Source organism: Periplaneta americana, chromosome 4 (assembly GCF_040183065.1).
Source record: "Periplaneta americana isolate PAMFEO1 chromosome 4, P.americana_PAMFEO1_priV1, whole genome shotgun sequence".
NCBI lineage: Eukaryota > Metazoa > Arthropoda > Insecta > Blattodea > Blattidae > Periplaneta > Periplaneta americana.
In genome coordinates this window covers 129,198,913-129,223,503 of record NC_091120.1, presented here as the reverse complement: position 1 = coordinate 129,223,503, position 24,591 = coordinate 129,198,913, and the positions used below count along the sequence as shown (strand labels likewise).

Genomic DNA, 24,591 nt, shown 5'->3' with positions numbered 1-24,591 from the left:
GCGGAGAGAAATAGAGTCCCCACTAAGAAAAGAATATAATATTTCAATGGAAAAGTGAATAGAAAAATAGAATGAGATGAATTTTCTCTGGGAAAAAGTGGGAGAGAATTATACATTATATATTCTGTTATTATATTCTGCCAGTGAAGTAGAAGGACAAATAATTCGAAAGATTGTGCAACGAACCTTGCGACATGGGAAATACACATTTTTTTAATAATGAAGACTACGATATAAAGTCATTTATGATCTTGTTATAATTATATTTTTTTTATAATTATTGAAATATTCTTTAAAAACTTTCTATAAACCTTCAATTAGTGATCGTTTTCACACATTCAGTTCAATGTATCTGATTTTAAATGATCAAATAATGTGATCAGATTCATTCCTCGTATTGAGGTGACACTGATCAATAACAAAAGTTTAAAAAAATCAAGTTGAAAACAATGGAAAATATTTACACTTGTTAGATAGTATTCTGAAAAGTAGAAGATTATAAAACTGTTGTTGTCTAATGCCGGACAATTGGCAACAAAGCCATTTGTCCTCTTGCACTCCAATAGTTTTCATAGATATTATCAAGATGAGTTACTAAAGTACACATTTTAAGATAATCTAAATCCATTTCTTCCTGTAAGTCACATAATAGACAATTTGGGGAATGATATATTTCACTTCTGTGCAAATGCTTGGCCAGACAATCATGTCCTGTGATCGATCTGAATGCTGTTACAGAAGATTTTCGTGGTAAATCAGGAATCACTTGTGGATTTTGATACAAAATGTTCCATTTCTGTCTTTCCTTGTAATATGAATATAAAATTTTGATTATTAATATATTTTATCCATGACCATAACGAAAAACATGCCTTTACTAAATACTTTTGCATTTGTAAAGTAGGCTTTTATTCAACATTACTTTATTCCACTAGTGAGATAAAGACTTTACCTCACAGTTTGAACTTTATCTCACAGTTCATTAGTATTTTCCTAGTACCCGGGCACACACGTATACTTTTCCATTCAACTATTACTCAAGAAGTTAATATATTAGTTACTAGATGTCACTACCTCTACTTCTTTATTACCATTTCTTAAATATACATACACTCAATCTCCTTCTCTTTTCTCTATCTACTACGTCGTAATTTGTGCATTGCATCCATATCTAATATGTATTTTTTTAAATTTTATAATAATTTACCTTTTGGGATGCGAGGAGACTTGAACCTGCGAAGTTGGGTTTATAAAATTTTATAACAACACGCATTAGTCAATTGAGCTAAACAGACACGATGATTAATTACGTTTTAATATTCCTCTTAAGTTTACAGAAGTAAAATGTGAAATTATTTTAAACACATTAGTCCCATGAACACTTCTAAATAATCCCTAAAACTTAAAAAAGACGAAAATATACGTTTAAAATGAAAAAAATATATATTAAAATTATATAATTAATTATAATTTGTTATTTATCCAATGCCTTAAATACCATTCTTCACTAATCATGGCCTCCTACATCATAACCTACCTAGTACACGTATCGATTCTAAAATCCATGCCATGATATGTGATTATATGAGGACTTATTTTCAACATATTTTCTTTTATAAAACAGAATTTTTCGTTATGGTTATGGATAAAATTACGTATGGTACCTGTGAGCGTGATCTTTATTGCGCTCGTGTAATAAAGATGCACTTACCTCACAAGTACCATATATAACTATTATATTAATTTAATGAGTTGTTTTACAGAAGGAAATGTAGATTTAGCAACAGGTCTGTAAATGCCTGTACTACCCCTCTTAGCCAAAGCATTGGCATTTAATGTCCCACAATTCCACAATGAGATGGAATCCATTCGAAAATTCTTTTGTTGAGTGTTCTTAATTGGAAGAGCATCTGAATTATTTCAATTGTTTGAGAAGAAGAGTAGAAGTTAGAGATTACTAAAAAAATAAAATAGCTGATTTAGAATATGGCAGTATGACTGTGTTTCGAAATTTGGTGATATAATATAAAATATTTGTAAGACTTTCATTTATGGCTGTAATTTCTCCATCAAAACTTGTTGTACCATAACACAAAGGTCTATAAAGTGAAAAAAAAAGAGTAGATAACTCCTGCACCAGCACCTTGCTTCACTAGGATGTAACCTTATGTGTATGTAGTTAACTCTTAGAAAATTGCACATTTTGATCACATTCACCCCATGTTATGGTATATGTTTAAATATGAACTTTTTCCATCACAATCATATGATGAATTATTTCCTAGAGTACTGTAGTATCTTCATGAATCACTCTGTACAATAAATACGTTGTCATATGATATCCTATATAATATTATCGATGACAGTAGGACATAACACACATATGCAGAGTGATAACTAGAAGAGACGAGAATTCCATGCAAATGCATGTTTTTATAGGAACATAGAACATAGCTCAAACTTAGTACTTATCCATTTCATTACTTTCTGGTTCCAAATATGTGTACTTTTTTCGTGCATATTTGCATATTTTGGCCTTTTTGGGGATAAAAACATGCATAATGCATGTTTATTCAATTTTTAGTTTAATCATACATATAATATACATTATATTTCGTTTAAATGCATGTTTTAATGATTTTCAGTGGATACCTTAGTTCCTCGATTTTTATGTCCCTTATTTTAGCTTCAGGATTCAGGATTGAAGAAGGAAAAAAAATAAATAACAGAAAAATTAAATAAAATGTTAAGATTTTCACAATAAGATGTTAGAGGACCTTTCCCTGGACGTAAGTTCACTTTTTCAACACTTTACTGACAACTCTCTACAGACTGTATGTCATAAATGGATTTATTACGCTGAATATTTTGACAATAATAGAGAGGAAATATAGAGGGTTCAAAGAAACTGCCAACAAATAATTAAGATCAAAAGCACCCTCTTTCAGGGAGGTTGTAAATACTCTCTCTGTCTCTCTCTTTTTCCCTGTAGTAGTAGCAATTTAGATTTTTCTAAAATTGAAATCATTCACAAAACTGTCTTTGCAGTGTGTGAACCTCGTAAGTGGTTAATGTGTTTGTTTATTCTGTTTGCGTGTGTTAATGTGGTTCTAATATGCCTCCAATTAAAGGTTCCGAAACTGTACTCTTTGCACAGTGGATTAAAGGAAAGGATTTTATTAGATCAGATGGGGATGTCGTATTCTGTGATTGTTGCAGTAAAGAGGTAAGCACTGCTATTCCGTTTCCGAATATTTTCTATGACAGTTGTCCTTTATAAAACATTACAACATTTTTTTTAAATAATTAATTAAATTACGATGTCTGTCTTAAATCGTATCTTTATAATTTCAGTAAGATCTATTATAATTTCAGATAAAATCTACTAAAAATTTCAAATCGACCAGCATGTCGTCACATCTGATTCACATATTGCAAGAATGCAGAAAAGGAAAAAATTTGCAACACACCAAATCCAGTCATTTATTAATGATTGAAATTAATATTTATATTATTTAATTCTGAAGTACCGCTAAATATTTTTTTCGTTTCATATAGTAAACAGTTTCTCGCCAGATGATGCTGTATGTATCAGAGATGCACAAGCAGCATTTGATTGAAAAAATGTACAGCAGGATTTAATTTACTTTAAAACAAACTTCTGCAAACTACCCACTATAACAACAAAATTAGAAGCCACATGTCTGCCACTGACAGACTCCTCAATGTCAATTGTTGAGGAATTCCATAGAGCCCTCAGTTATGCCGGCCATGGGAAAGTGGGTGTAATGGTGAAGAACAAACTGAACGGTGTCCGGTGTCATAAACACGAACCCGGACTACGGATTCTTTTGTTCAGTGAAGAAGGTCATTTGTGATGAAAACTTGAATGAAGAATTTGACCTGACCCTGTCACAAATATGTTCATTCAAGTTTGGCACCCATAATTTTTGCGATGTAGAGAGGTCATTCTCTGCCTACAAAAACATATTGACTGACAAGCACAGGAACCTCACAGATCCAAATTAGAAATGCTGTTACTTGTTAACTGTGCAAAAAAAGGTGAAGTGACATAAGAAATTTGGAACAAAAATGAAAGTGCATATTTTAATGTATTTTTTGCTTAATCGTGCATGTTTCATAGTTTGATAGTGCATGAATGCATGCATATTTTGGGATTTCATAGTGCATAAAATTCTCGTCTCTACAGTGATAACTGATATGTGTGGAAACCTTAGGGGAATGGATAAAGGACCTAAAAAGAAGACAAAAAGTTCATGTAAATATATAGTAAGGTTACCAGACATCCCAGTTTCTTGAATACAGTTCCCGAATTCAGACTTTTATTCCTGGTTTTCAAGAAACTTCCCAAATTGTTCCTGTTTTCAAATGCGAATTACGAGAGTGATTCAAAAAGTAAGGTAACAAGAGCTCTCACGATTTACATATCCCCTCTTGTTAGAATTTTCCACCAGGGTCACAGAAGCAAACCACAGCTTTATCACGCAGGTATTAGATGGCAATATGACTGAATTTGAAGTTCTTTATTCCAAGTCAATCACTGAACAGAAAGTTCATACTGTAACTATCTTTTAACATATGGAACATAAAACATTAATTAAAAAAAGAATGAGCTTGAAGTTTTTAGTTCAAATCAATTACTGCAAAGGAAGTACTAGCTTCAGAAATTTTTAAACTGTGATTTAAAGAAACACGTAAATGTTGTCTGTGTCTGTTTGCACTACTGTTCTTTATGTGCATCATGTAACATTTCTTTCAAGGAAAGGTAACATTTTTTATAGTTCGGATTACAGCTTTAAATTCAGTTAATATATTTAAATGAATCTTCTGAATTTATCAGCAAATTTTATACTCTGCATTCACTTCTACCTTCAATGTGTGGATAATTAATCTCCAAGTGTAAATTCTACTGTTCCTCTTAAAAGCAAAATACTTTTGTTATTAACTGTAATTCCACTGACATAATATGTATATTTCTGTAGCAGATCTCCTGTGAAAGAAAATACAGTATATCGTTTCACTTAATATATAAATATATGAAGTTCCATATTTAGTAGAATAAAACATTCCATCCATACTGGAGACAGAAAGTAGAATTGACTTAGTTTAGAACACATTTTAATGCAAGTACGAGTGTATGGCCACTTTCTCAAAAATTGTACATTTCAAATAAATGTAGAGAAAAACAGGACATAAATCTCTACAATTGTGAATAAGATTTGGAGAGAATTTATCCTTCAGCTCAGATTTGGGAGCTTACCTGATGCTTGAAGATATACACCATGCATTATTAGTACAGAAGTTCCCAAATGTGTTCTATTACTGTATCATATTTTTTCCATTATGTACATTGTGTGAGACACAAAAAGATTGATAAGATTTAAATCCAGAATGGATTTAGAGTTTAATCTGTTATAATTAATCCTTTATATTAATGAACATTATGTTATTAAACTTTGAAAACCATTCACTGAAGTTCAGAACTAGCTTTTATCTTTGCTGAAAGTATGAAAATATAATTTCCTTTATTCGTTACTGATTACTTTCAAAGTCACATTCAATATTCATGCCACTTTTAAAACTGATAAAACAGCTGTCAATTCATGCTTATAAAACATATGCAAAACAGATAATCACAGTAAAAGTAAATATTGGCCACCCCTATAATTCAAAGAGCAATAAAAATAATAATATAAAATTGTACAATTAATGTTAGTTCTGTAAGAACGTGTTGTGAAACTCACTGTCTGAACACTGATGGGTTGCTCACTGCCCTCTAGTGCATCCTTTGTGCGTGAGCAAACAGTTGCAAGAAGAAAAAGAGATAAGGGTGGGGTGGAAGTAGGTGCATGGTCAAGAAAACAAAAGATAAATAACAATTACTCCATCACCAAATCGTATCATGTTCAAATTAGTATTTACTTATTAGTGTTCTATGATGCAATTACTTGAAACTTAAGCATTGTTTCATAATCAATGAATCATAAACATTACAGTACTGTATTTGCTCCCATACTGACACCAAGAATTAACTATATTCCCTGACACTCAAAATATTCATGGGTTCAATATAATCTCGTAATAAATACTGATCCTCTTTATATCACCTCCAATTTACACATATCTCCAGTCACCGATCATAGAGTTAATACTTTTTATTCATATCTCTAGAGATGATCATTATCTTTCATTCTACCAAAACTAAGCAATTTTCTAGTTCACCTTAATCCTTGTGCGAAACAAAAATAAACATCCATAAGTATTGCAGACATTTCATTAATTCTGTTGTTCCTCAATTTGTTATTTCTGTCCCACTCATTCACTCACAAATTACTGGTAACTTTAAATATGGATTGTAATTAAACTGTACAATACTATGCTGAAGACGTTAATGAGAATATATGGGGTGGGCAAAATAAAACTGGCCTGTGGAAAATATATATGAAATATATGAATTTATATGTATAAGACTGATGCGGAAATGACTCTGACAATGCAGGAAACCGTGGCCATTTCCAGCATCTCCTGTGATGTTCATTAACAAAGGTCAGTCTTAAACAGTCTTATAACTATAAATATATATAAATGTAAATATTACAGATTTTCCGGGCCAGTTTTATTTTGCCTACCCTGTATATTTATTATATTTTAAGGCAGTCATATGTGGGATATTTACATTTTCTATGTTCAATATTCATTCATTATGGACGACTTTTATATCCGCAAACACAAATGATTGATTCTTATGTATTTTTATGCATACAATTGACCATGACATAAGCATTTTTTGTTTTTATAAAATTAATTTTATTCTCTGCCATAAAGACGTTAATTTAATAGAGGTTCACTATCTTCATTTTATCTAGCCTACTGAGTTTCATTACATTAGTAATATGGACACCATTAATATTTGATAATCAGCAATACAACAACACTTAGTTATCATTAAGAAAATGTCAGATGTTTTCTATATAGGATATCAATTTAATAGGATATGCCAATACTGCTGCTTATGTACTTCACAATGCCAGAACCTAATATTTTGAATTTTACATTTCAGTTCCTGGAAGAGTATGCTTCGAGAAAAGTACAAAAGATTTTACCCTTATTTTGCTGTATAAAAGCAAAACCAACGAAAAAAATTTAAGAAATAAGTGCTATAAAATAATAATACTTCATACAGAGTCATACTAATGACAAAGTAAAACTCTAAAATTTTGACATATAACTTCACATTAATAAAATAGAAGAAAATAGTTCAAATATATTTCATAATTAGGAGTAATGCCAAACGAAATTACAGATTTTCCGAACTCAGTTATATAAAATACTGTTATACATCAGAAAACATTATTGAAGAAGTGTTACATTTAGGCTAGCAACACGAGGTCAAATAATGTATTGGTAATCAATCAGTACAATCATCCTATTCGTATAAAGATCAACTGGGGGGGAGGGGTGATTATTTTTGTGTCTTTTGTTCCTAAGGACAACGTTTTCATGACTTGCCACAAAAGAAACTAACTAAAATGACATCTGTTATTCAATTGGTAACTGAAAAGAGAAATGAATATAAGACTTATATTTCCAAAACAACATAAAGATAATTTTGTGCTATGTGAATTTAAGTGCACAATATTAAATACCCCCTCTCCCCCACCCGGAATAAGGGTATATGTACTTAGATCCTTATTCTGGGGGGGGGGGGGAAGGAATATTCAATTACACTGAAGGACAGCAAATTAATGAAGTCTAAGTTCTTACAAGATTAATGAGCAAATGCAAAACAAAATATCTATTAAATTGTTTTTTTCTTTATAAATCATAAAAAGTTAGTGAACGAAATTATTTCAGTTGGCAAGATCAAGTTTAATTACAGATAAGTCGGTCAATTTTCTTCAAGTTCAATTACAGATAAGTCGGTCAATTTTCTTCCTTATGGAGCTAATGATTCACTAACTTTTAATGATACAGTCAGAAAAGCACAGAGCTCTACTTCCCTCTCTCTCTATACACTTTAATGGCATAACTAATATACATTTATTTTATGTAATTAAAATTACAGTGTTAATAACTGATAATGATGAAGGATATGAAACTTGAAAACTGTTGATTGATATTTAGCTTTACCACAGACATATTTTACAGTATTCTTAAATATCGTTTTCTCATGAAAACTAATCAAAAATGTTATATAAAAAGTTGGCTCACATGTTCATCTTAGATATCAAGCTCGAAAATATATGGCACTTAGTACGGTCATTACAGGAACAAATATAGTAGAATCCAAATTACTATTTTTCAACAAATACTCCAACTACAAAGCATATTCACTCAGCAAGCAGCCATTTCAGTATAAATCAACTCATTACTCCCAATTTATAGCTAAATCAATGACAGTGACAAAATCTGTATCATCACACTGACAATATAAAAAGTATGTAAAGAAAAATATGATAAAGTGATGTTCAAGATAAGGAATATGAAAGAAATAAACAACGGAAATTAGAAAATACTGACTGAAGAACCACACCAGTTAAGACCCTCTGCAAATTAAGTATTTTTACACTTGTTTGTTTTGAATATGACTGCTGTAAGTAAAAATCTTCTGTCTCTAGACATAATTTCTTCATAATATTTCATCTCTAATGAAGACACAGAACTTACCTTCGAAACTAGACATTCTCTGTCGTAGCTAAATACTGTCAAATGCAGAAAATTGAAGCATATTGATGTTTTGTTACATGTAATGACAATGATTTACTTACTTTGAAATTAATTTTCTTTCTCTTCAAAGGTCTTGTGAAAGATTATTGTATAAGTAATGATATCAGAGCTTTCTCTCTTAATTTGTTCAATGTTTCATTTAATGTTTGGATATTTTGAATAATATCAAGACTTTGGAATTACGCTTTTGGGTAATCCACCATGTCCTGGAACTCGATATTTTCAATGTTTCGGAACTACATACAGGTTCCATCATCAGGGCTTAGGTTCTTCTGTATGCTACCGGGCAGCAGCTGTATATAGCCTGCTGTACAAATAGAAGTGACCAAAAGTCAAATGTGAACAAAATTAACATTATGAAGCCGAGATGCAATAACTCTTTATACTTTTATTTACACACTTTTAATAAAAGTAATACAATTATTTCAAATCCAGATGTTTGAGATCAGCAGGGCATGTAGCACGTATGGGCGAATCCAGAAATGCATATAGAGTGTTAGTTGGGAGACTGGAGTGGAAAAGACCATTGGGGAGGCCGATACGTAGATGGGAGGATAATATTAAAATGGATTTGAGGGAGATGGGATATGATGATAGAGAGTGGATTAATCTTGCATAGGATAGGGACCGATGGCAACCTTATGTGATGGCGGCAATGAACCTGCGGGTTCCTTCGAAGCCATTTGTAAGTAAGTAATACAATTATTTCACAGTAGATGATTTTTAAGTAGGTTATTTTACGACGCTGTATCAACATCTTAGGTTATTTAGCATCTGAATGAGATGAAAGTGATAATGCTGGTGAAATGAGTCCGGGGTCTAGCACCGAAAGTTACCTAGCATTTGCTCAAATTGGGTTGAGGAAAAAACCTCAACCAGGTAACTTGCCCTGACTGGCATTCGAACCCGGGCCACCTGGTTTCAAGGCCAGACGTGCTAACCATTACTCCACAGGTGTGGACTAGAAGATGTTATGTATGTATGATTTTGAATAACCAACAAAATGTTTTTTTGTACATAACAATACAAACTGAATAATTAAGAAACAACTGCGTTCACATATACAACTTTCGAAACTGCTTGAGTATTAATTATAGTACGGTCGTCAGAAAAGAAATACTGTTTGCGAAAATAAATCTTTTAAAATAAAATTTTGCCAGAATCTCTTCTTGGATTTTCACCTCTAAGCATAGAGCGTTTATCATGATCGAACAGCTTGGCATTTAATCTTAATTTTGTTATGTTCATGAAAACCTACCGGTATGTATGTGCTGCTGAAAATCGTAATATACTCATTTTCGCTGAAAATTTATGAATCTTTAGACACAGTTCACAGTGTAAGGAATTGTAAAAGCTAAAGAAGTCCTTGTTATTATATGTACCTTTCACCAGGGCAGTATGTGAAAGATCAATACATTTTAGTTGCAATTCTGGTGGCAAATTTTCTGGATTTACAGAATGGGAGCGACAGAAGAGCTCTAATCTGTGTAAATCTTTTCCATTTAGCATCTCTGAATACTTCATTTCTTAGTAAAGCAATGTTTTTCACATATTACAGACAGTATGTCTTCTTCTTGTTCTATACATCACTGCTCTACTTAACGTGTGCATGAGGACAATCTTTGCACAACTACCCCTCTTTCGGTGTGTTCTAGTAGAGAAGGTACGAGTAATTTAACCTGTGCACAGAGCAATCTGCCCGCCACATGCTTCAGAACTTACGGGTTTGAATATGCACCAATGCAGTAAGACCAGAGAGGTCGCTTACTCTGTTGAGTCGTTACTCCAGGCTAATCTCAGCTCAGTCGTCCGGATTAGTTTGGTGTAACAAGCCCAACGAGTAGGTGATCTCTTATGATGGAACCTGTATGTAGTTCCGAAACATTGGAAATGTCAAGTACCAGGACCTGTTGGATTACCCAAAAGCCTAATTCCAATCACAGTCATCGTGAAAGCCTAAAAACTCATAATATCAAGACTTCTTTAGTCCAACAATAAAATACTAATGTAAGAATGTATGAATGTTGTTTGCAATGATCAGTAATGAAGTCATTTTCCGAATGTATCAAATAATGTATAATTATTGGTCTATGTAAATGATTCAGAGAATAGAGTGTAACTTGCAACAGGCACACAATCATTTGAAAATTTGCTCAAGGTAAAACTATTGAAAATTGGAAGACTATTGAGTATGCAATAGGTTGAATCTAGTTTAAAATGTTTCATCTGTATAGACAACCTATGAAGCATTTATGTACCACCTTAAAGAAGCAAAAGAAGATCCAAGAAGAGACAACAATGAAAAGTGCCTATTTAACAGCCTTCTGAATAAATTTCTAACAGTAACTTCATTTTGGATCTCGAGTTCATGTATGATGCATTGCAGGAACTATTTGATTTAAGCGAGACTTAAGAATAGACTGGAATCGGATGAAAATACGATAATACATGTCGCTAACCACTCTATCACTAAACTCAAGAAACAAAAGCAGAAACCTATGAACATCTGGTGGGCGAAAGACAACTCAGAGTTAAGGACTAAGAGGCAACAGGTAGGAAATGTGTGGTCGCACAAGAGAGACCCAATGAATAGATCAAATTATAACACAACTTGTAAGAGGGCTATTCTAGTGGCCAAAAAATGACGTTGGAAAAACTTTGTTGGAATCATAATCCAAATACACCTTCGACCACTGTGTGGAGATGGTTTTGGACAATTGTAGAAAAACTAGAATATAAACTGTTGGAAATATGAATGGATGTGAGACAATTATTCTGGATAACAACGAGAAAGGAAAACTGACAAAAAGAATTATCAATACAGAATTGTAGGGTTACAGCAATTAGAGAAAGATATTCTGCTGAATAACAAACAATTTGTATTCAGATCATGGCAAGGAACAGTAGATAACCTTTTGTATTTCAGCAACAAGATTTAAGCTGGTTTTGCTGCCAGGAAGTCTACAGTGTACAGTAGGTCAGAATTTCAATCTAGCTTGAAAAATTATATTTTTTCAAAGTCACTGAAGTTGGTGTTTCTACTCTGTAAACATAAACCAGATGTCTGCAGTTCAGAAATCCGCAACGTAGAAAGGAATTCGGAATGACTGAGAACAGTAAATACATAGCCGAAATTGATGATTGGTAAACAATCTGGCAGTCTTCACCCAGTTGTGAGTTGGAGCGATGCAAGGGAAGATCATTCTGTGTTGTGTTTAAGCAAAATATTTTTTAAATTCCACGTTGAAATTCTGCCCAAAAGCATGTAATTTTGGTTTACATAGAGTTTGATTAATTTATTCCATGTTAATACACAATAATAATGTTGGAAATGACTGAATTGAAAATTAAATTTTCGGTATTGAAGTTCATTTTTATACTGAGATTTTAAAAAAATTGGCACTTATTCGCACAGAATTTTTGTGACCAAAATACAAAACACAAGATTTGAGCTTTAAATCCTACATTGCAGTTTAACTACAAATGCGCACATTTTTTCAATATAAATATAAATATTATATATATATATATATATATAAAATTTTAGCTAACAACCGGCAAAAAGTCCACACCCGTGGAGTAATGGTCAGCGCATCTGGCAGCGAAACCAGGTGGCCTGGGTTCGATTCCCGGTAGGGGCAAATTATCTGGTTGAGTTTCTTTCCGGGGTTTTCCCTCAACCGAATAAGAGCAAATGCTGGGTAACTTTCGGTGTTGGACCCCAGACTCATTTCACCGGCATTATCACCTTCATCTCATTCAGACGCTAAATAACCTAAGATGTTGACAAAGCGTCATAAAATAACCTACTAAAATAAAAAAATAAACCAGCAAAAGTGGCTTTCGGTGACTTGTAAAGAGTGATTTTTAGAAATGGTGAAGTAGTGTGGGGTGTAAAAAGATAAGTTTCTGGCGAAATATTCGGGATGGTTGAAGACTGAAGCGAAGTTTCTTTAATAGACACCCAGTGGTGTAACATTACGAGTCCATTGTCATTATTTTCGGGTGTTGGGCTGCCCAAAAAAATTCTTTCATGAGGCAGGACTCAAAATGAAACAAATTATTGTTCCTTTACTTACAAACAAATTAAAAAAAAAAACATTTATGCCCGCAGATGAAATGTTTCTCCATTCCTCTGATAAGCAAGATGTAAGGCTCTTTAGCTATACCATTGGGTTTCTATTGAGGAAATTTCACTTCAGCCTTCAACCATGCTTGAATATTTCACAAGAAACCTGTCTTTTTTCATTCCGCACAACTTCTACCATTTCTTAAAATCCATTATAAAACAACAAATAAATTTCTTAATTCCCTTAAAAGAGCTCTGTGAACACTTCTATTTATAATCTAGTCAAAACATAATCATTCTGAAGACCTTTCTCGAGCATTACTTAAAATAACTCTTTATGAGTCAACGAAGGCCAATTTTGCTGCCTGTCACCTGAAACTGAAGGAAAAAAAAAAAAAAAAGCACATTTGCAGTTAAACTGCAATATGGGATTTAAAGCTCAAATGTTGTTCTGTATTTTGGTCATAAAACTCTGTGCAAGTAAGTGTCGATTTTTTTAAAATCTCAGTATAAAAATGAACTTCATGACAGAAAATGTAATTTTCAATTCAGTAATTTCGAACATTATTTTTGCAGTATTAACATGGAATAAATTAATTAAACTTTACTTCTACTTACTTACAAATGGCTTTTAAGGAACCTGCAGGTTCATTGCCACCCTCACATAAGCCCGCCATCGGTCCCTATCTTGTGCAAGATTAATCCAGTCTCTATCATCATATCCCACCTCCCTCAAATCCATTTTAATATTATCAACCCATCTACGTCGCGGCCTCCCCAAAGGTCTTTTTCCCTCCGGTCTCCCGACTCTATATGCATTTCTGGATTTGCCCATATGTGCTACATGTCCTGCACATCTCAAATGTCTGGATTTAATGTTCCTAATTATGTCAGGTGAAGAAGACAATGCGTGCAGTTCTGTGTTGTGTAAATTTTTCCATTCTCCTGTAACTTCATCCCTCTTAGCCTCAAATATTTCCTAAGGACCTTATTCTCAAACACCCTTAATCTCTGTTCCTCTCTCAAAGTGAGAGTCCAAGTTTTACAATCATACAGAACAACCAGTAATATAGCTGTTTTATAAATTCTGACTTTCAGATTCTTTGACAACAGACTAGATGACAAAAGCTTCTCAACCAAATAATAACAGGCATTTTACAAAAGTACATGTCTTTGGGCAGACTTTCCACGTGGAATTTAAAAAAATATTTTGCTTAAACACAACTCAGATCGATCTTCCCTTGCATCCCTCCAATTCACAACTGGGTGTGAACTGCTGGAGTGTTTTGTTTATCAATCATCAACTTCCTTTAGGTATTTACTATTGTTAATCTTTCTGAATCCCTTTCTGCGTTGCATATTTCTGAGCTGCAGGCATCTGGTTTGTGTTTATAGAGCAGAAACATCAACTTCGGTGAATTTGAAAAAAAAAAAAAAAAAAAAAAATCCCACTAGATTGAGATTCTGGCCCACTGTGCAGTGGTAGCATTCACGTCATGTATGGACTATTTCGAGATAGAATACTGTATTCCTTTCAATTATATATTTCAAGCTCGAACTATCAAGACTAAAGTTAACGGCCAACTCTCAACAGTGCACTGCAGAATAGCATACCATAATGCTGAACTGGTAAGTCCCACACTGTTCAACATTACACTTCATGACCTTGCTTTCAACATCCCTAACTCAGTTAGCTTTGCTATTTACGTAGATGACATAACTATCTCGTCAACATACTCTGACCCCATTATAGTAAACAACAATGTACAAGAGGTATTTACTAATAGTATTCATTTTTGGGCTAAGAAATGCCATCTGTCCATCTCTATACCAAACTCTGAGTACTCTGCATTTACAAGACCGAGATTATTCGTAGATTTCACTCCTGATCTCTATAATGGCACCCAATTAAGTTCAATGCTAAACCGAGAGTTCTGGATCATAATGGGTAGCAAGATACTTTGGGTGGACTGTTTTTGTTTTTCTTTGTAAAATTTACTTTAAAAATTGTTCTGCTTGTTCTGCTCAGAGAGAGACTCATCGCAATGTAATGTCTCTTTCAAGAAGTGCTATACAAAGACTAGTGAAGAAATTTGAAATCACATGCTTAGTGTTGGACAAAAAACATATTCCCGCACACGAACAGTTTTAACAAAAGAAAGACAAAATGTTTCGCACAAATTCACACACATTAGAGGAACTCCAGGCTAATATTGTGCATGAAATAAGAAGAATTTCAGTTAATGAGCTTAGACAAGTGAGTGACAACATATTCTCGCGATATCAAGCTTGTATACGAGCAGAAGGACGACATTTTCAACTCAGCTGTAAGGTAGGTTTCATAATCCATTTCTGTTTCTGCTGTTATAGACAGCATTTTAGCAGCTGATGCCTGACTTGTTGGCCAGGAGCCAGAACCCGTGCTATGGCAGTCATATTACATTAAGGACCCTATAGTTAATTAAATGCTCAGAAAAGCACTAGAATTTGACAATTCCCCACTTAGTTGACAAAGTACCATTATACAGAGTGAATCAAAAGTCTGGAATCATATAAATATCTTCCATAAGCTTGATTTTCGATTATTATAGGTGTTACCAGTTTTTGTAAGACCAAATGCTCTACCAGTGACAGATTCGATTCTAGTCCTCAGCTATCTCAAAAGCCGCCATTTTTAATGCAACTTTGAAATTTTAAATGGAAAGGGAATCATGTAGGTACTCAAAATCATGTGAAATTTTTGGAGGAAAACGATGGTGCAATCTGTTTTGAGATATCTCTAATCGTTTTCAAGTTATTTAAAGATAATAACCGTCATAACAACACAAACATTAGTTACTGCATCTACAGGTATTTTGTAACATGGTATAGTACTAAGGAGGCTTTGGAAAAGGTATTTTTATGCAATTCTGGTAATTAACTTTTCCTGCTTTACTGTCTGATTAACCTGTGACAGTTTCAATGCATTGTTGTGATTATTTGAAGCTTTCCTATAACAAATTTCTTGATTTTCGTGATGGCATTATCGAAAGAAGAAAGAATTGATATCATTCTTCATTGTGGTAGGTTAAGGCACAGACTGAACGGACAGTTCTCTGGACATTGGATTGATTGGCGTGGACCAGTAGAATGGCTGGCCAGGTCTCCAGATTTAACACCCCTCGATTTTTTTCTTTTGGGGTTACACAAAGAGCTTGGTAGGATGAAGAGAAAATTGAGAATGTGGAACATTTAAAGAACCGTATCATTGAAGCCTGTGCTAAAGTAAAGTCACCCCGGAAATGCTACAAAATGTTCTATCCACATTCTCAATTTTCTCTTCATATATAAAGCTCTTTATATAACCCCAAAAGAAAAGATCAAGGGGTGTTAAATCTGGACACCTGGCAGGCCATTCTACTGGTCCATGCCGACCAATCCAATGTCCAGAGAACTGTTCGTTCAGTCTGCTGCAACATTTTTGTGCCTTAACCTACCAAAATGAAGAATGATATCAATTCTTTTCTCTTTCGATAATGCCATCACGAAAATCGAGAAATATGTTACAGGAAAGCTTCAAATAACCACAACAATGCATTGAAACTGTCACAGGTTAATCAAACAGTAAAGCAGGAAAAGTTAATTATCAGAATTGCATAGAAATACCTTTTCCAAAGCCTCCTTAGTACTGTACCATGTTACAAAATATCTGTAGATGCAGTAACTAACCTTTGTGTCATTATGACAGTTATCTTTAAATAACTTGAAAACAATTAGAGATATCTCAAAACGGATTGCTCCACTGTTTTTCTCAGAAAATTTCACATTATTTTGAGTACCTATATGAACGCTTTTCAATTTAAAATTTCAAAGTTGCATTCAAAATGGCGGCTTTTGAGATAGAATCGAATGTGCCACTGGTAGAGCATTTAGTCTTACAAATACTGGTAACACCAATAACACTGAACAACAAGAATTTTGATCGACTTAAAACAATGTGTCCCTTATGGTTTGATGTGCACTGAATCTGAAAATGCATCTCTTTTCTCATATCACGTAAGGTTTTTAAGCTATACTATGATTTCACTTTTCTATAAGCGCTCCCCAACGAAACATCTGGTGCGGGTAGAGAGTATAAATCAAAACAAAAGCTAATGTATTTTATGAGATTATGACTTATTTATGTTTATTATACTGGGTGTTCAGTTCAAAATGTGTCATGGCTCGCTGTATGACATCATGTGGCTAGCCGATGAGCCTAGAAAATTCAATCTTCCTACACTTCTGCAGAGGTGTATTACCTATATGCCAGAGAAGTTCCTAGCAAGTACGGCGTTCATTCTGAAGAGTACTTACCGATACGTACGGTAACGCCGGTAGTGGCAGAAATGTGAACTGTTTGGAAAAAGTACTGAGGTGAGTTTTTTTCTTACTGTCGGGATATGGGGAGATGGTTAAGATGATTACTTACGTATTTGTTGACATTAACTTCGACGGTCAACATGGACACGGAGCATTTGATTTGTATTGTGGAAAGTTGCCGTACGCAACCGATGATAACAAATACCCTGTGTACGACTTGCCCGCGCAAAACACAGTTCGAAAGAGGTTATGGTAGCACACAGACCGTACAGACCGCCATCTGTTGCTACGATGTTCAAGTTATACTGTACACGTTCTCAAGTTCAGATTGTACGCCTTGATTAATAGGCAACTTCTCTGACATAAAAGCTGAAACTCGCTTCAAATCGCTGACTCACAACAGTGACGTCATGACACACTTTGAAATGAACACCCAGTAGTTGTTGGCATGTTATTTTGTACTTCTAATAAATAAACAGATATTGGTTCCTTCTATTAAGTAAATTTCATAACCATTCAAAGTGAGGTCTATGCAATGAACAAACAAGGGTGTGGCTTTCAGTATTTAAAAGGAAAGTTTATCAGTTTGAGTGAAGGCAAATTAAAAGAGGGCATTTTTATCGGTCCACAAATTCACAAAGTTATGGCTGACCCTTTGTTTGAGGTAAAACTTTCCATTACAGAAAGAATGACATGGTGCGCTTTCAAAGATGTTTGCTCAAATTTTCTTGGAAATTCTAGGGCAGAGAACTACATAGAACTTGTTGTGGAAATCATGTTAAGTGCATATGACAAAATGGAGTGTAATATGTCTCTCATAATACACTTTTTTCATTCTCATTTGGATTTCTTTCCTCCTAACTTGGAGTGGGAAGGCGATATAAAGGAAGATCATCATCCAGCATGCTTGCAGACTATTGTTGGTTCCTTGTAAAATACAGTCCCAGGTCTAGTTATAAAGAGAAGTCATCCAGGAAATTATTTTAAATGTAAGCTCAAATTCCGAGATTTTTCTCATTATATGCATAAAATATTTTTATTGCTGTTGTGTTTTAAACTATGTTACATCATTTTTGTATCCAGGAATTATATTTATTATTTGGAATTATTAAAGGGTAGTTTTGAGATAGAAATTATTTCTTTCCTTGTAGTTATAGCAGCTATAACTAATACATATTTTTCAAGTATTATGAGGAATTTTGAATCCCTAGTGTGTTGTAATTTTATCAGTAGCAGCGAAAAATTAAAAACAAATAAGTTTTGTCATAAAAAAATTCAATTCATTTTCCCCATAAAATGGTACATGATGGGACAATTCGGATTTTAAATTCAGATTTAGGGCACATATGAGGGGCTTAGAACAAAAAGCAGGTAAGTGACATTATTAAAAAAATTAGATAAGTGCGTGTTGTGATAGCCCAAAAGGATGTTCCTTTGGGATAAAATCAGGTAAGTGATCACACTGTGCAGTGCTGCTATATGGGCATCATTTCACCAAACTGGTGAATAATGAATAATGATGATGGTAGCAGCAGCGGTGATGGTAATGGTAATGATGATGATAATGATAAAAGATGAAGAAAAACTTTAACTGTAATTTCCTCAAAACTACGTTTCCGTCACTTACCTGCTTTTAGTTCTAAGCCCCTCATATGTTAGTAATATTCACCTATTTTTATTTTGGAGCAAGACAATAAAGTAAAAATTTGTTGTTCAGTGTAATAATCTAAAATCAAGCATATGGAAGATATTTACATGGTTCCAGACTTTTGATTCACCCTGTATATAAATAAAATTGATATATGAGTAGCTTAATATCAAAGACGGACATCTAACCTCAATCGAAATTTAGATAGCTGTGGTTTTTTATACAATTTTTCATGCTCTTTCCAGTTATAGTCAAACCATATGCAAACTCTAACACTACATTTATAAAATAAATTGTGTGTAATATTACAAAGAACACTGTGAATTAAAAAATTGCCTCTAGATCAAAACTATGGAGACGACAGATGTCCGTCTTTGATATTAAGCTACTCATATGATGTGCTGAAAGAATTGTGAAACACATTTTTTTTTCTTTTTTTTTTACACTACCACTCTATTCCTTCATGATCTAACCAAGGCTGAATAATCCTATGCTTGCTTTCAGCAGATGGAGCCACAGTAGACGCAGTCAAAATCTCCATTCACAGAACAGTGTCCCTTAATCTAATTCTTGGAATTTATAATTCTGGGAAAATTATCGGGAAAGTGTAAGCAAATTATTCACATCATAAAAGTTGTAAAATAATACTTGGGACACTATTATGTTGATTAACATAGCAGGCATGAACTACAGTGGATACTTCAAAATCTCACAGGCTTATTTTTGTGAGCAGGGACGACATTTTCAACATCATCTGTAATGGTATAAACAAAATTTAAAGAATTTTTCATTAAATTAGTCCTGATGCAAAACACCACTTCATTGCATTACCTCCGCAAGTCGAAGTGCCAGTAACCTAGCAGACATTTATTCACAACTCACTAGTAGATTTTCTTAATAGATAAGTAGAGCCAAGTTATTAAGCAGAAGACTACTTTTCTCGTATATACACGTACATTCCTCAAACATATACATAGCTCTCAGCAGATATCAAGTAATAAATGGAAAAAAACATATCAAGAAGTGAAGTCCTCAAATATGCAGTACATGTGTAATGTTGACATGATTTACAGTAAAACCCTGATTTTAAGTGATCTCGAATTAACATATATCCACATTTAACATAAGAAATTTTAGGTCCCGAAAATGAATACATAAAAGCAATGTATTTTCATACTCAATTTAATGCAATATGCTTTAGAATAAAACCCGCATTTAGAGTAAAAGATATTTAGGAATTCCCATATTTTTATTCCCAATTTTAATATTTTCTAAATGTAAGAAATTGTTGAAGTTTGCAATCATTTAGTATCTGGAAGTTTCAGTGTGGGTGTACCCAGACAGAGTCGAACTAGATGATAATTCACGTGGACAGAATCTGAAGGTCAGTTGCCTATGAACTTTTTGACTTCCTGTTATGTGCTTGGCATTGACAATGTGGAAGTTTCAAGTTTGTCTTCACATGTTTCAGCAAGACTGTTTCGTAAGGCTGGCTTTAGTAAAGAAGTAAATGAAGAAGAAGATTGTGAAGGAAAAGACTCCCAAGATAGGGTACAAATATTGTGTGCTGTACGCATTACATTTGATGAGTTTGTGGTTTGTGATGGTAATGTAATTACAGCAAGTATCTGTGATGTTTAGGAAATCTGTGATGACCAAAGTGGGCAGAATAATGATGGTGGTAGCAGCAGCGGTGATGGTAATGGTAATGATGATGATAATGATAAAAGATGAAGAAAAAGAGGATGTAGAAATAAAACCTACTCCAACATTCAGTGAAGCAGTTGCCAGTAATAACACTGTCAGAAATTGTGTAGATGACTCAGTTGCAGCCAGGGAAATCAATTGGAAAGGGACATTCTGAACTTTAAGCACAGTTGTGCTAAAAACCAAACACTTATGGACTATTTAAAAATTAAGGTATGTTAAGTACATACATACCTTTCGTTGATAAAAATCCAGATTACCTAGACAAGCACATTTTCATGATCTGGTATATTACAGTTGTTTTGCTGAATACTAATATTGTCTCTGTGATATGAAGGATTTCTAAATTCCAAATTACCTAGACAAGCACATTTTCATGTGCCTGGTATATTACACTTTTTTGCTGAATACTAATATTGTCTATGTTGTATGGAGGGATTTCTGCAGAGTGGGCAAAATAAAACTGGCCCTGAAAACAGTTTCGTGAAAGTATTGTGTTACGATGCGGAGACCTGACATTGCAAACCAAACACCAATCTTGAGATTATGCAACAACTCTTCCAAATACCCATGGGGAATTACTGATGCATAATGGCGCATGTTCTGTGAGTTAACATACCCTAACAGGCTGAAGCAGGCCTCATCTGAAGAAATGAAAAACTGAGGATCCAAAAGTCCTGATTCCACTTCACTCAGAAACAACCAGCAGAACTCAACACGCGAAGGTTCATCTGGATGCTTTAACGCATGCACAACAGTAAATTTATAAAAATACAGATGCAGGCCCTTTTTGATAATGTTTCGACACGACGTTCTCTTAATTCCCACTTGTACTGATAAACGGCGTTGCAATTTCGTCGGACTTTGTTCCAGACTTTCCTGCAATCAAACAATGTTCGAAGTCTTTTCGAACAGTTACGGTTTTCATTCGCTACAGAGCCCGTTTCACGCCATTTTGCCACTAAGTTTTGCATTGCAGCCTTTGCTGGAGGTTTTACCAAAACATGTCCAGTCTGAAACTCTTGCACAAACAGTCCACACACCTTTTCCATGAATTGTGCTTCGCGTAACACTCGACAATGAACACGCGTTGTTTTATCGTGAACACCATTTTGTGTTGCATTCAACTGGCCACTAAACACGTCTGCTCCTCCCACTCAAACCTAATGACACAGCAAAGCTCGGGAAAGAGCATGCAGGAGATGCACATGCATGGACATGTGACAGCAACCCATTGTTGCATCAAGATCACAGTTTCCTGCATTGTCAGGGTCATTTCCGCGTCAGTCTTATACATATAAATTCATATATTTCATATATATATATTTTCCAAGGGCCAGTTTTATTTTGCCCACCCCACAGAAAATTTGTATACTTTATTAACTGAAAATAATGAAACCTCAATTCAGTGTAAACCCTCCCCCCCCCCTCCCCCACTTTAAGGTAAAGAACATTCGTCCCCTGAAAAATGTTAAATAGGGGTTTTACTGTATTAAGAGTTAGTTTTACCAGGCAAAAGTCATTATCAGTTTTAAAAAGTTCGATTTATTTATAAATTTTAAATTTAATATTACTGATTACTGATTATAATTTCAGAACAAGTTTCTGTACTTGATTTTTATTAAACAGCCACAAATGAATGGAAATATTTCACTGCTATTGCAACTTTTATGCTACTTTCAAAAGAACACTGTCTTTTTCATTTAACTACATTAGACAGTGAGGGTTCTTAATTAAATAATTAACAGTGAAATGGGTACAGAAGTTTAAAACAGGAAGGAAACCACTTCTGTTTTATTATAGGCCCATAACACAACCATTCCGATATTCTTATTATGACATAAGAAATACTATAATTCAGAGTTCTATAGCTAAAATATAATTTTAACTGCATGGTAATACAAATTACAACTGACCTCCTTCAATAATTGCTCATGTTCACTGCGATCACGATCTCGTTCACGAACCAGCTCCTGAAGTTTGGCAATCTCTCTCATAAAGTCATCTCTTTCCTGCTCTCGCTCAGCTGCTTGCTCCTCAAGAAAGAGGCGAGTGGCTCGTAATTGCTTATCTGCAGCCTCCACCTTTACAAGGAGAAAACAGTAACATTCTTATAACCGAAGCTATGGTCAAATTGAGGTGAACTATGAGAGAATTTTAATAAAAAATCCAAATAAATGTTTCCTCTGGGAGAGATGCAAAACATGTTATTCTATGTTACGCTAAATTTTCAGCATATAAAAGAACCATTGAAAGCCATAAGCAAATTAGTCAAAAACATTAATATCATCCACCTATGGCTCCTAATGTCTGGAATCTGCCATAACCTCTGTTATCTTAGACGCATTAAGAGTGTGAAATTTTCTCTATCCTCACCTGTCATCCTACAAAATTCATAAATTTCGCTTTTCAAGAGTTCTGATCTCAGAAATGGAATTCAACTCTCAGTTATAGCCATGGTCAAACTTTATCTGAAGACATTACGAATTAATGAACCTTTAAAGCTAGAGATTACACTTAGATAATAAAATAATATGATAATAATGAAACAATGATGGAATGAGAAGAGTAGGGGAAGTTCACCTACCCAGAGAGAACCTGCCTCAAAACAGCACTAAAATTTGTTTAACTTTCAAGAATGTGCCAGTGACTCAACATTGAATTTAATAAGATCTATATATACTAGATGCAAATCCAGGAGGTAAGAGAAGAACATAGCACCATGACACTACATTCTAGCAAGATGGAGTCACTGCCCACACTGCCAGAATCAACATGAGAAGATTGTGAGCTATCCCCCGATCTATCAGCTCCAGATTTCTTTCTTTGGAGCTACCTCACAGATAGAGTCTTCTCCATCGCTAGCAAACAAATGGGGAATAGCAGGCTGCCATCTGTGCTGAAATTACAGCCATTCTGCGGGACATGCTAACACATGTGATGCATAGTTTTCAGAGTTGACTACAGAATTGTAAAGTGATGGAAGTCATTTTTAAGAAATAAGGATTTGTTGGCATCAACGTAACTCGTACTGTCTACACACTGTTTGCAAATAAATCACATTTCTGAATATGCACGCATTCTTTCAAAATTCTTTATTCTTTTCGTATCATACATTTTGTACCTTCTATAAATTGAAAGCATCACTTCATATGCATAGTGCAGCAATTCGAGAACAGGACTAGTGTTATATCTAAGGCATAAAATGATGCTGCCATCTAATTAGAAGTAAAATATAAATCCAAAGAGAAATTGTGCACTGAAGATCATCATATATTGCTGCCATTTAAGAACATCATGTCATGTCTCTCTCTGCTGTATGTCATGCAGCAAGAGTGGAACAAAGAGGGAAGCATCAAATTATGTGTTCAACGGAGAAAAATTGCAACAGAAACATATCCAATAATGAAATAAATTTTCTGTTTTATATGCATGTTTCCACCCTGGAGGAGAATTATTGAAGAAGATGAACATTTTGGTCCAGAACGAATTGAAAAAGATGTGAGAAATAATTACCAACAACCAAAGTGCAATGCTGCGTACAATTTCAGAGAATCTTTGCATTAATAAGGAAATAATTAGGGTAACAAACAACAGATTTCTTGGTGAAAGACTGGATTAATCTTGCACAGGATAGGGACCGATGGCAGGCTTATGAAAGGGCAGCAATGAACCTGCAGGTTAAAAGCCATCTATACTAATAATAAATCTGTAGCCGAAATTTTTCTGGTAATTTTCGATTTTCCAAAAATAATTGGTCCTAACATATATAATAAACCACCCTGAAACCGAAAATCGCTTTTTTGAAATTTTTGTTTGTCTGTCTGTCTGTCTGGATGTTTGTTACCTTTTCACGCGATAATGGCTGAACCGATTTACATGAAAATTGGAATATAAATTAAGTTCGTTGTAACTTAGATTTTAGGCTATATGGCATTCAAAATACTTTATTTAAAAGGGGAGTTATAAGGTGGCCTGAATTAAATAAATCGAAATATCTCGCTTATTATTGATTTTTGTGAAAAATGTTACTGCCTCTGAATATTTTTTTATGCCAAATACTTTTTCTTGAAACTAT

General features: G+C 34.0%; 1 protein-coding gene across 13 annotated transcripts in view; it reads right to left on the bottom strand.

Moving 5' to 3' along the window:
* Positions 1 to 24,591, bottom strand: part of LOC138698194 (A-kinase anchor protein 9-like) — a 630,353-nt gene that overhangs the window by 283,900 nt on the left and 321,862 nt on the right. For 11 of the 13 annotated variants that reach the window (XM_069823957.1, XM_069823962.1, XM_069823964.1 and 8 more), the window contains 2 exons: positions 22,430 to 22,597; positions 5,766 to 5,807 (listed from right to left, as the gene is read on the bottom strand). The exons of 1 other annotated variant lie outside the window; for it this stretch is intronic. In XM_069823957.1, the coding sequence (XP_069680058.1) occupies positions 5,766 to 5,807; positions 22,430 to 22,597 (210 nt within the window). The remainder of the gene's footprint in view (positions 1 to 5,765; positions 5,808 to 22,429; positions 22,598 to 24,591) is intronic. One more of the 13 variants, XM_069823958.1, reaches the window with a different exon arrangement.